General features: G+C 41.5%; 1 protein-coding gene across 1 annotated transcript in view; it reads left to right on the plus strand.

The window, feature by feature from the left end:
- Positions 1 to 13772, plus strand: part of dnah9 (dynein, axonemal, heavy chain 9) — a 196292-nt gene that overhangs the window by 68114 nt on the left and 114406 nt on the right. Inside the window, 5 exon segments of the mRNA XM_080305671.1 lie at positions 228 to 393; positions 1096 to 1198; positions 5843 to 6082; positions 11814 to 11975; positions 12829 to 13013. Coding sequence (XP_080161797.1) covers positions 228 to 393; positions 1096 to 1198; positions 5843 to 6082; positions 11814 to 11975; positions 12829 to 13013 — 856 coding nt within the window.

A 13772-nucleotide genomic window follows, 5' to 3' on the forward strand; every position in this document is an offset into this window, starting at 1 on the left:
AAAAATACTAAAACAGCAAAAAGAGAATAATAGAAAATTATATTTCGTATAGTGGAATAATTTTTCTTACATATTAGTTATCATTGCCTTGGGTGTTCTTCTAAAGTCAAAATGACCCCAACTCCCAGATTCGAAGCTACTCTGTAAATGCTGTTTTTCAGTTACAGTTTCCTCTGTGCTGATTTTCCTCTTTCTGCTGTCTGCTCTTTCATTCATCTCCCGCACAGCTGTGTTAGAAAAACCCCTTGAGAAGAAAGCAGGGCGCAACTACGGACCCCCAGGCAGCAGAAGACTGATCTACTTCATAGACGACATGAACATGCCTGAGGTGGATGCATATGGCACGGTTCAGCCTCACACACTAATACGCCAACACATGGACTACAACCACTGGTAAGGCGCTGTCATTTATCATGTAGCTGTGCAGTATCCACACATGTATGGGAGAGAATATACACGTGCTGCTTGAAAGAGGAACATTATACTTATAGGTTGTGCTGTCAGAGGTGATTTTCAGAAAATGCTACATCAGCACCGCTTTAATTGCTCAAATGATGGACAGTTTTGACAATTTCTCCCTGTATTAACAGATAAAGGGATCATTCAGATAATTGAGTGCCAGTAGCTGATAGCTGTGAAATGTTAATAATTCGCAGCTTTCCTCTGAAAACTCCCTCATTTTAGTATTCACAGAAATCCCTGCCTTAGTATCAATATGCTACAACTTTTATGAGTGTCAAAAGTCAAATGTGGGAGCAGGCTTGTGTGATTCGCCTTAAAAGGATTTTGTTGCTCATCTCTCTGACACAGTGAAGCCATTCTGAACATGGTTCCACTGCGTCAGACACAGGCTAACTGGCTTAGACACGGTCAGCCCATTAGAGATATGCTAGGAGGATTTCAGGTATGAAATTTAGAGGAAGGAGGATGCTGCTGTGCCACGCCAGCTTAAGTGGGAGCTGAGGCGTCCATATCTGCAAAAGTGTGTGTGGGTGTGTGTGTGTGTGTGTATTAGAGACAGGGGGCATGAGTATTTTTCTGCATGCAAGACTGTTAAAGAGTGATTTTTTTCTGCATGTGTGTGTGGACTCCCAGGTATGAGCGTAATAAGCTGCTTCTGAAGGAAATACACAACGTTCAATACGTGTCCTGCATGAACCCCACAGCTGGCAGCTTCACCATAAATCCACGGTTACAGGTACACACACACACACACATTCGGCCTCCCAGCACGCTGTGATCCACTGGTTATGCAACTCGCTGCTGAGGTTTCACGTGCACTACATCTCACACGTTATCAGTTTTTCTTTAAATTTGCTTTCTGAGTTTGAATTCAGAACCATTATCGACAAGTTTAGCAGATGTGAATTTAGCCCAGTCCTAAACCCTTTTCACTGACCTTTACTTTTAGTCTAGGACTAAGTTAATCTAAATATGCTGTTTTACAGTCATTTATTTCTTCCTTGTGAATTTGCCAAATTGTTTGTTTCTCTCTTTGTTAATTTGTCTGTTCCTTCATGCAGAGTTGATTAGATTTTGACAAAACTTTCAGGAAGCGTTAACTCCATCATTTCTCAACATTATAATTCAGCATTTAGAAAATTAGACTGGTTTGCCTGAGGGTGGTGCCGCATTTATTCTTGCCTATTTGTGTGGCTTTGCGTTATCACACACACAACTAATCTAATGTAAGAAATTAGAAAAGAAAAAAAGAAAATATCCCAATATACATTCATGTGGCTTTCTGCCGTACAGAGGGGCTATACTACAGAAGATTTCAGGGTCAGAGTTAAAGAAGTTGCAAACAACTTCTGCAAATATATAGTATTAGAAACATAACAAGCCAGTGTGCAGCATGATGAGGACTTTGTAATGTGATATTACAAGTCACCATTCAGTACTGATTCACAGATATAGCAGAAGTGTAGGCATATTGTTTGGTATTTTTAATATACAATACAGAAAAACGATGTGGGTAATTTTAAAAACCATATCATCACATAGTTTTTCCAGCAGAGCAGCTCCAATTCCATTATTTACAGTATATCCAGCCAGCGTGTCTATTACATGCTTTGCTGTGATGTCAGGTTTATCCAGCCCTGTCTCCAACAAATGTAGCAGAGCAACATCACAGCTGGGTCACATCAAGCTGCTAGTTTTTAAAATACATTGGTTTCAGTCTAAAGTAAAAGAAAATGCACACCCCATTCAGTAGCTTAGGTGCAGTAATAATGTTCTGTATAACTTTATTAATGGCATCGTTATGGCGAAACTTTTGTTTATTGAGGTCCTACCGACTGATTCCACATGGATTAAGATGTAGGCTTGACTGGGCCACTGCAACACCTTGCTTCTATTTTGGCCTCTCTTTCGTTAACTTGCTGGTGTGCTTGGGTTCATTGTTTGACTATAGAATATTTTCTGTCAGCATTTGTGATCAACTCGACAACTGCAAAGTGCCTAGGTCTATTTACTACAACACTAGTCAAATTTATTCGTGTAGCACTATTCAGACACAAGGTAATTTATAATGCTTTACAAAGGGATGTAAAGATGACTTCAAAGAGGCATTTATAACATTTATGTAAAGCATGCACAAACAGTCGTGATAGAAATGTTTTACAACCATTAGAAAAACTAACTCGTTTGATGCTTTGAAGAGTTGTTTTCCATGTTCACAGTTGTCTATCTGTCTCTGCTGTATGAATCTAGTTGTTTCAGTTACAGTCTCAGTAAAAGCAATGTCAAAAGAGCAGTAAAACTGTGGGAGGACAGAGTCCTCTATGTTATGTCCCAGGGAAAGCCGTTTGACTCTGCACTGCCATGCCTAATCTGAGACCATATGTAAAACGGGGAACCATCCACTAGAAAATAATAGAGATGAAAGGTTAAGAAGGAGGTTGCAGCCAGAGTGGAATGAAAGACAATAGATGTATTATTGGGAAGGGACGCAAGGCCAAGAGCGTTGGAGGTAGATTCAAACTGTTCTGTCATGGTGTAGATATGAAGTTGAGTAGGAATAGTGTGAATAGTGTTATAAAGGTAAAGAGTGCCAAACAGGATCAGAAGTTAGAAGCTGGAAATTGAAGGGTGAATGTTGTCACTGGATGTGCCCTGTGAGTTAGATGTCAGTTAGAAGAGAAAGAGGACTCCTGGAGTAAGTTGAATGAAGTGGTAGAGAGTATCACTAGTGGACTGAGAGTGGTGACTGGACCAGACTTCAGTGGACATGAAGTGAACAAAGATGACGAGGAGCTGTTGGGTAGGTTAAGGAGAGGAATGTAAACAGGCCGATAGCAGTGGATTTTGCTAAAAGGATGGAAATGGCTGTGTTGGACACATATTTCAGAAAGAGTGTGGAAAACAGGATAACATATAAGAGTGGTGGGAGGTAAACTACATCCTCTGCAGAAGGTGCAGTGTAAAAAAGATAGGAGACTGCAAGGTGGTGTCAGAGGAGAGTGTAGCTAGGCAACCTCGGATGTTAGCTTTGGAAATCAAGAAGAGGAAGCGAGGGAAAGTAGACGCAATGATTAAAGGGTGGTAGTTGAAAAATAAATATTTATTTATGTGATTTTAATGCTCTGGCTCGGTTGTGAAGCACTTTATGAGCTTTGTCTCGAAAGGTGCTATAAAAATAAAATTTTATTCTACTTGCTTTACTGTTACTAATATTGTGCAGAGTTCAGGGAGGAGCTGAGACGGGCTCTGGGTGGTAGGGAAAAGTTATCAGAAGACTGTGAAAGTACAGCTGAAGTGGTGAGGGAACCTGCCAAGAAGGTGTTTAGTGTATTTTCTGCACAGAGAAAATAGGACAGGAGACTTGGAATGGAATTGGTGGAATAAGGAAGTAAAGGATTATTTAAAAGAAGATGCTGGCAAATAAAAAGTGGAACAAGCAGAGATGAAGAAAGTAGACAGGACTACTGGGAGGCTTGGTATACGGCAAAGAGAGAGGTGGTTAAAGGATTATGGCGAGTTATACGTGAGGCTGGACATAAGGAAAGAGAAAAGGACCTGTAACAATTGGTGAGGCACAGAAACTGAGCTGGAAAAGATATGCAGCTGGCCAGGAAGATTAAGGATACAGATGGAAATGTACATATGAAAGAGTGGAGCTGAATAAAGAAAATGTTCAGAGGATTAGTAAGCAGAAGTGAGGGCAGCTTTGAAGTGCATGAAGAACAGAAAGGGGGCTGGTCCAGTTGATATAATGTTTGCTTTCAGTGTGTTGATGAAGGTGGAGGCATGCTTTGGAGAGAAGAGCGGAATCAAGACAGAATACATATGTGAGAATGAGAGGATAGACAGGTAAATGTGGCAAAACAAACATCTGTCAAAGATCAAGAATTTAATAAGTGAAAGAATCAAAACACAGAGTGAGACTGACATCAATTAGTTGTCGTTTGAGCATTGTTTGCCATATTGTCACTAAATGATTTTGTGGCTAGCATCATATCTAACATCTGAAGGAGTAGATCAACAGCTGCAGGGCTTAGATAAGAGAACAATGCTGCAGACTCCAATTTAAAAGGACTTTAACATGAACATCAAAACGTTCTCACAGAACATTCAGGTCCAGAGTGTAATGCTCAACTGTAGGAAGATTGTTGGACTGAATTCTTTTCGATACTGTTGCGATTGCTTCCTCTGGTAGAAAAAGAACAGATGACGGTAGGTCAGGGTGCCGCTTGTCATTACACTGAAACAGCTTGTAGAAAAGTTAGTGAGACATGCCTGCAATGAAGAGGTTGGGGGACAAACTTTGGTACATGGCTACAGCGTTAAAGAAGAGAGAGATCAACGATCTGAAGGTATTTAGTGTACTTTATTAGGGCCAGGAGGAGGTGATTCAGCAGGAGAGATTTCCAGCAGTTGTACTATCAGTGCTGCAGACATGATAGGTAGGAGAGTAAAACACTCCGTCTGTCTCTGATGTTTTTTAAAAACGAACTTTGTGGAATGAGAGAGCAGGTGTAAATACTAATGTTTCTAGGGACTGTTTTTTAACTGTGGAGTAAAATACACTTGCTGCTCCAGGAAATATTTCAATTTATTAAGTGGGGAAAAAAGCTTTACAAACCTAGCAGGCCCTATGGGAAAATGTAATTGTCCTATAAACCTAATTACTGGTTGTGTCACCCTTGGCAGCGAATTGCAATCAAGCATTTGCGATAACTGGCAATGAGTCTTTCACATTGCTGTGGGGGAACTTTGGCCCACTCTTCTTTGCAGAATTGTCTTATTTCAACCACAGGAGGATTTTTGAGCATGAAGGGCCTGTTTAAGGTCATGACAACACATCTCTATCAGATTTAAGTCTGGACTTTGATTACTTGTGTTTGATTACACGCTTGTTTTCCCTCCTTATAAATGAAATTATTTACCAACTGCATTTAGTATTCATTTGGGTTATCTTTGTCTAATATTAAAATTTGAGTGACGATAATTTCTCACAGCACTTAATTTTCTTTATCTTGTTGTGGAGCAGCAGACATCCAATAGAATGAGGGACATTTTTGTTTAATAAATGAAAGTTTTGGTACTTGGCTAAATGCAGATTATTTCTGACCTTGTCCTCTGCAGTTAGATTAAAAATGACTTTTGTTTACAGACACAAACTCTGACTGACCTGGAGTCACACACTTTGTACACCCAGACATTCACCCTGTCATATTTAAATTCTAAAGTCATTCTTGACTGGGTGACAGCCTTTCTTCACTTATTGCTGCAAACACCCACAAGGTGACCCTTGGTTTCATTCTGGAAACAAACCGACTGCATAATAAGTGACAAACATGTGTTTACTCTTGCCTCCTTTATGCTCTGCCCCCCTCTATAGCGCCACTTCTCAGTTTTTGCCCTGTCGTTTCCCGGAGCCGAGGCCCTGAGCACCATCTACACCTCCATTCTGTCTCAGCACCTGAGAGGAGAGGGTTTCAGTGCTGCCCTGCAGAAAAGCTGCTCCACCCTTGTGCAGTTAGCCCTGGCCTTGCACCAGCGCGTCTCCTCCGCCTTCCTCCCCACCGCAGTCAAGTTCCACTACATCTTTAACTTGCGAGACCTCTCCAACATTTTCCAGGTACTGAACACATACACCAGAAGGATTTATCCATGCAGAAATGATTTGAGAGGTATGACCTCAAGCTAAACTTCTCACAACGAAAGGCAAGAAGTTACCTCCATAAAGTTGGGAGCTTTTTTCCACATCACTCCTTTTAACTTGCTCCTTTCTGTTTCTACGGCTCTGCTTCCCATGCGGGTAGAGCCAGGCTTCTATCACTAATTTCTCATCTAAATGATTATTGATTTAAGAGCTGAGTCTGAAAGCCAGAAATAAGTCTGAAATAAGTGTAACAGAAAATAGAATGGATTTGCACTTCCACGGGTGTTAGTGATGATTTAATGTATTTAAATGAATATAATATCAGAGCGCTGTAGCTGTCAGGGGAGAAGCTTTTGGGGCAATATTTCTGTCAGAATCCTCCACGGTTTCATGGAGGGCAGGCTCTCATTTAACACCCTCCGTTGTATAATTAATGCTTTAAGCCACTGAGCTATAGGAACTAGAGTTTTCATAATTTTAGCTTGGAGTTTACAGAGGACCAACTGAGGTCCAACTGAGTTTTTCACTGTGCAGAATATATAGGTGTGAAACTACGCTAGTTTAGATTCTTTTCTAATCCTGATTTTTTTTTCATATAGGCTGAAATTTCACTCCAGAGTTTGGGCAAGCAAAACTCACAAACATGACAAACAAAGCCGGTCAGTTAAAAGCAAAAACTGCCCAAAAATACCAGCAATCAAAATCAAAATAGCAGCTGAATCCAAAAAGGCCATTAGCAAAAGCTTAAAAGGACAGCAATCATCTGCCTGTGGTCTGCCAAGCACGTCGTGTGGTTCAGAATGACTGGTACATGATGGACCTCAAGTGACAACTTTCACTGCCCCAGAAGAATGTAGACAAGTTCAAATTCATTGAGCACAAAATGTAAGTGCAGGGAGGCAGCAGGAGAGTCTCCAAGTGTAACTGTATAAAAGCATACAAAAAGGAACGCAGCTATGTGCAATATTGTTATTTGTGCATATTTGTCACAATATCAAGATTTTCCTTTAAGTGGTGATGCAGTGCTTACGATTCACAGTGAGGTTTGAACCTGGTGACCAGCTGAGTTTGCAGTTCCTCTGTGTGCTTGTGTGGGTCTGCTTTAGGAATTCTGGTTTTCACAATCCAAAGACTTTCATGTTACATGTGATTCTAAATTAGCCGTAGGTGAATGTTAATGAATGGGTGTCCAGGGTGTATCCTGTCTTTTGTCTTATTACAACCGGGAAAGGCTTCAGCACCCTCATGTGCTGTTCATTTATGGGTGGATGGAAAGTTATTATTCCCGTTTATTGTGACCCACGCCAAGGATGGTGTGGATCGAAGAACAGCAAAACCAGTGGGGACACCACTGTGATGTGGAGATGTGGGAGTGTCTTTAGTTATCTCACCAGAAACAAGAATGGTAAAGACAGCTCTGTGCTGCACACTGGAGGGCTCGAAACAGCAACTCAAGAAGCTAGAATAGCTAGACCTTCAGGCATTGATAAAATACCAACACTTAGTGAATAGACAAGTACACAGTACAAAAATATTTTAGCATTGCCAAACACTGAAGAGAGCAATATTAGATGCCAAAATTCATACAGTCCTACATCACTGGGTTACGGTACTTTTCTATAACAGATAATGTGGTAGGCCTCACTGAGTTTAAGGAAAGAAAGAAAAGAGAGAGCCAGATAAAGTTTTTAAACCATCCCACCACACCTGGCAAATCACTGCATGATGTAGATGCAATGTCAGTGTTCAGCCGTCACAAGGAGAGACTCTTTTTAGACCAGATTGTCAGATGAAGTATGCTGAGCCTTCTGCACTTTAAGATTAAAGCCTACTTATCGTCCTTGCCAATGCACTCGCCCTGACCACCTAAAGACTTAGCTTCTAGGTCCTAGATCACACACATCACTGCCGTCAAAAAGTTGGGAATTAAATTGCACCACAACACTTTGAAGCTAGTGTTTAAATAAGCCATTCTGCCTCTTTCATCAAAATCTTTTTTTTTTTAATTGGTCTGCACAGCGAGATCGGACATCTAATAACCACAAAGAGGAAACAATGTCAAAGCTGTCTCCTCTCCCCATCCTGAGAGGAAATGTAAAGAAAGCCAGAAAATGGACTCCTGGAGCTTATTTGAAGTTTTTTTTTTTACTCAGTTCTCGCCGCAAAGACCCGAGGACAGGTGGGTAGAGGCGAGAAACCTCTTAGCTTACAGCTCTGCCTCGGCAGTATTTTCCCAGCCATACCTCTGTGCTTTTACACCTTCAAAAGTGGGAAAGTATTTGGCTTGACAGTACAAACGTTTCCTCTCATTTCAGCTATGAGGCCTAAATAGTTGTCAGTCAGTATTTACTAGCTTGATGTTTCAGATGTTTGCCTCAGCTGAGATAATTGGAGGACTTTTTTTGTAATTGATTTTTTCCTCTTTTCTTCAAAACTTGGAGATGTAGCCAGAGGAAGCTGTCTCATTATAATCAACACTAATGAGGCAGAAAGTCAAGCTTAGAAGCTCTGTGGGAGCTTGCAGTGGTCTGTGTAAAGGTGTTTTTGAAAATGACAAAAGGAGCGGGTCCACAAAACAGTCAAGGCTGCATCTTGAGAAGATTGTTGCTGTTTGCTGGCAAAGTTCTAAGGTTAGTGGAGGTTGCTGAATAGTTAACAGGAGCTAATACTTTCTAAACTTTACCTTCCTTTACTCGCCAACTTTTTAAAGTACCCTGTCCTTAAAAAAGTTGGCGAGTAGACAGAGAGCAGACACATTGTCTCCATAAATCTTCAGTTTTCCTGGGCTTTAGTTTGATCATTCCACCCTGCGGATGTTAAATTAAACGCACTATAAGTGAAGTACAGTAGCCAAATTCCACTAATAGGGCTAGACAAACAGTTTGCCGTCCGACTGGGAGCATTGTCAAAGAGCTCCGTTTGCCAGCGTTCGTTCTCTGCCATGACCAGCGGGCATATCCATGGGCTTGTCTTCTCCACGTCAGCCTAAATGAGCTCCTCGACGCTCGAGAGGCGAGGGAGGAGACGGGGGGAAAGATGGATGTGGAGTGGAAGAGGAGGACAGAGACTAGGGAGAGAAAGAGAATACACGATGGTGCAGAGAGACCAAAGCCAAACTGTACTGACTACACAATATGTCTGCATGATGTTCTGTAGATAGTCAGCTGGGTGCATTTGTTAGCAGGGGAAGCATTGTTTGGGGCTTGGAGCAGCTGTCAGGCTACGAGAAAAGCGAGCATGCTGCAGACAGAACGACAGACAGATACATGCCGACACCAAGTGCTCTCTAATCCCTCTCCTCTGAGTTGAACAAAGCAATGAAAGATCAGGGGCACGGAGGATGAGATAGTATGCCAAAGTCAGCTGGATAGAAGAAAAACAAAGTTCTGTCTGCTCTCAGTTTGTTCAAGTGATACTGCTAACAGCTAAGGCTGTGATTATTACTGTTATATAGAGTTAGGTGCCATATGGTGTTTTGTTTTGCTCAAGCACACTTGTACACAATGAATGCGGGGAGTCGTGATTGACACCATTAAACAAAGAAATGAAGTAGAAAGAGCTGGATCTATTAAAAGTCAAAAATATGACATCATTCACACATTCTCGTGGAAAACGTCTTAACTTTGGTAGAGCCGGAGTGGTGTCCATTACTCAGGCTAGGTTTGCATCTTAAGAACACTCATCCACACCCAGAGCACACCTCCCATCTGCACAATTACACAGTGGATTTAGCAGCCAGTTGTCTCATTCAGCCGGCTCAGATATGGAGTCAGATCAGACTCAGCTGGCTTTACCCCCGGAGATGATTCTGTTGATTAGAATAAGTTCTGGGGCTGGAAACACACAGCATCTGCTTGCCTCTGCCGCTGCCTCCTGGGTAACGCTGTGCAGAGGGGAACAAACAGTGCCTGGGCGCCTCTCCAGCCTGTTCTCATCCTATACGGCACCTGTTATGTGACGCGGTGAGACTGTTACGAGATCCGCCTGGCTTCATCGTCAGCGTCCCCGTGGGAAAGCCGTCGCATCACACTGGCTTTCTCTAGAGATGCATTAATCATCAATCATCCACCAAACACTCATCTGCTCATTGTCGTGACTTTTTTGTTTTAATCTAAGGGATGAAAAGAAAAACCCACAAAAACAATAAATTAAAAAAACACATTCATGTTCAGCCATGCTGGCTCAGTTGTTTTATAGATATTGTTGAGTGCAATTACTGCTTCTGGCCAAACTCAGAAGAAGATGAATCTTGATGATAGCCAGAAATAAGCTCTCACTTTTCCTTAAACACCACCATGGGGTTTATATTTTTAGTTGTCTCCAATTGCCATAAAATTTAAAACAGATATGCATCACAGCTTACTGTTAATAGGGACTAATTCTGCTCATTTCCATTTCCTCCATGTTTTTATTCCTGGACCTCGAGTAGCTTTTCATGATTCACATTTCAAAATAATCCTTGTTTTCTTGCCTTTGTGTAGCTTCTCAGTTCATCGCCTCTTAAAGAAGTTTAAGCTTTCTTCCTCCTCTCTAAGCTAACTTTCTTGTGATTGGCTGCCTCTCATAAACACATGCCCTAGATAATCATAGCATGATACCCCTCAGTGATATCAGAAGGAGCCAAGAATAGAAAAAAAGCTGTCTGATTCAGCATTTAGAGCAATCTGATTGCTCAGTTTTAGGCTAACACTTCATTCGTATGTCATTATTTGAAATCTTGGCTACTTGACTCATCAGCCTGTCAAAATTTTCATTCATCAAATAGCTTTGTATTTACATGTTGAATTGACACAGGTTTTGCTCAAAATATTCACAGTCCAAAGAAGATGAATCAGACTGATCCCCCCCAGTTTTGAGGTGGGGGGGGTTCTTTGATTTTAACCTGACTTTTTCGTGTCTGCAATGGATTAAATATTCAGTTTATCTACTAAAGTTTTATTTTTAAGACTCTTAACACTTCCTGCAAAGTCTTCAGTGTGCATATGTGTCTGCGCAGGTAAAATATGTAAATTGCAGCAAGGCAGTAATTATAGCTCAGTTAGTACCATTATGGTCCAAAAGGACTAAAATTTCCATATGCAGTTAGTTTCTAGCTCTGTTGAGCACGACTCCCTCTCCTTGAGACGTGCTTTCTTAGAAACCCAGCAGTGGAGACAGTAGAAGCAAGCCCTCCAGTGCATTCCAGAGCTGGTATCAATAAGAACAGACATAACACTGATCAGGTCAGTATTACATTACCGTAAATAGGAGCTGGAGTGGAGCTGGATTGCAGTGTGGCTTGTATTAAATTCTTCTTTGCTGTCATACCTTGGAGGTCATGTATGAAATCTGAAATTCTTTGTTAACCAGCACATATCTGAAAAAGTGCATTAAACTTATAATAAATGACTGATATCCAATTAAAATGTAGGTTAGAGCATAAGATTTGTGTTTAAAGTCTCTGTGGGAATGATGTGTGGAGTCTGTGCCTGATTTATTTATTTCTTTTTTTGGTCACTCTTCCATCTCTGCACGCAGCAATACCCTTGAGACTACACGCTGAAAGAAAAGTGATCCCATATTTCTTAGTTTTATCTGACACACCTCCTAACAGCTTGTCCACTCAATATCCATTGATTTACCTGCAGTGAGTGTGCTGTGTTTCCCTCCTCGTTGTGGAATAAACGGAATGAAACTTGAAACCTTCCTCCCTCCTTTCCCTGCTCAGGGCATTCTCTTCTGTACCGGTGAGTGTCTGAAAGCCCCCCTAGACCTGCTGAAAATCTACCTGCATGAGTCGAACCGGGTCTACAGAGACAAGCTGGTGGAGGAGCAGGACTTCCAGCTTTTTGATAGGCTGCAGGCAGACACAGTAAAGAAGTTCTATGAGGTGAGAGTTTTACAAAGTTCAGCGAAGGAAGACAAGAGCGGGAGGCTGGAGGCTGGGGAGGGAGGGAAGTGCGGGATCATTAGGCTGCCTGCTCTGTGTCTGGACCTGGACATCAGTGGCCAACACAGCGAGGAGAGGAGAAAAAGGAATGTTGGGGGAGAATATTAATCAGTGTGGTGTGGGGGTCTGCCTGTCATGTCCGTGCTGTCAGCCTGGCAAATTGGAAAACATTTTAATGGTTTTCTGTCCACTGCTCCCTCACTGCACTCCCTAGCTCTATCACATGCACACTAGTCATCCCACAATGAAGAACCTGACAAGTGTATGTGTACATACACACACAGAAGGAGAAGGGAGAGAATAACCCTGCTCATGTATAGTTTTCACAGCTGGCAGCTAAGGTAAACTTATGACATTTTGCCCCTGTGCCACAGAGCAATATGCAGCATGGTTTACTGCTATATTTTTACATGCAAACAAGACAATGTTTAGAGACTTTTATAGTCTCTTTAAATACTACAGCTGAACGTGATAAATATGTAAGCTTGCAAAAAAGTAGAAAAATAGTCTAATTCATCACATCTACTGCAGCTATTTGTTTTCCGAGGAAACCAGCGTGCTGAACAGACACACAGTCTTTCCAGTCAAATGTTTGGGGCCTAACACTTGCCAGAGTGAAAATGAACTAGGTCACCCTCTGCGCAGCTGTGATATTCAGCTGTGTCCCTGTCCAGACTGTTTAGGCTTAACACTAATGTTATGCTGACAGGGGTAGTGTGTGGGTCTGTATGTATGTTTATCGCTGAAATGTGTGTGTGTGTTTGCGTGTGTGCCTCCTGAGGACATGGAGGAGACTCTGGAGCAGACCAGAGAGATGAACCTGTACTGCCACTTCGCCCATGGTCAGGGGGAGGCCAGATACATGGCCGTAGAGTCCTGGAGCAGCCTAAGTAAAACTCTGCTGGAGGTGCTGGATAGCTACAATGAGGTCAACGCCACCCTAAACCTCGTGCTGTTTGAGGACGCCATGGCTCACATGTGAGTGGAAGTTTGAAACCCCGGGGAGGAGGAGGACTACAGATAGAGTTAAAAAAAAAAATGTATCTGTTTTTTTATTGTCTGTCAAGACAGTCGGCTGGCTTCCAAGGTATTTTAGGATTACCGCTTCCATTTTATAGACTGTCAAACATAGAGACAGGTGAATCTGTGAAAAAATAAAAAATAGCATATATCATGACAATTTAATCCAGACTGGATGCTCAGTCTAAAAGTATTTTGGTTGCAAGATTCAGAATCAAAAAATCAGTCGTCATTAAAGTTGATTTTTACAAACAGTCAACAAATTCCACAAATAGCCAAATACACCAGTCCTCTGTGCCACAGTTCCTGTCGTCCAGAACGTTTGATCAGCGTTTTCTATTCCTAGAAATAACATCCAGATTGGTTACATTAACATGTAGCTAATATTTCTTCCATATTTGGTTTAAAATCTCAAACTGAATAAAAATGCCTTATTTAAACACCTTGTTAAGAAAACAAACCTAAACTGATTGACGCTTCAATCAGGTCTCCGGGGGTAGAATTAGACTGATTAGAACGGGATGTGCTGCTTTTCTCTTCCCCAAAACAGCAGCTTCCTGAGCTGCTCCTCCTTGGAGAGTTTCTTTAACTAAGAAGTCTTTAAGACTAAAAGAATTTAGAGAAGTAACAGCAGCCACTTCACCGAGTAGATAAGCAGATGAAATAAATGCTAAAGAGATTCAACGTTTTTCAATAAAAAATTTTAATTAAAAAAAA

This window comes from Astatotilapia calliptera, chromosome 8, assembly GCF_964374335.1.
Source record: "Astatotilapia calliptera chromosome 8, fAstCal68.1, whole genome shotgun sequence".
Taxonomy (NCBI): domain Eukaryota; kingdom Metazoa; phylum Chordata; class Actinopteri; order Cichliformes; family Cichlidae; genus Astatotilapia; species Astatotilapia calliptera.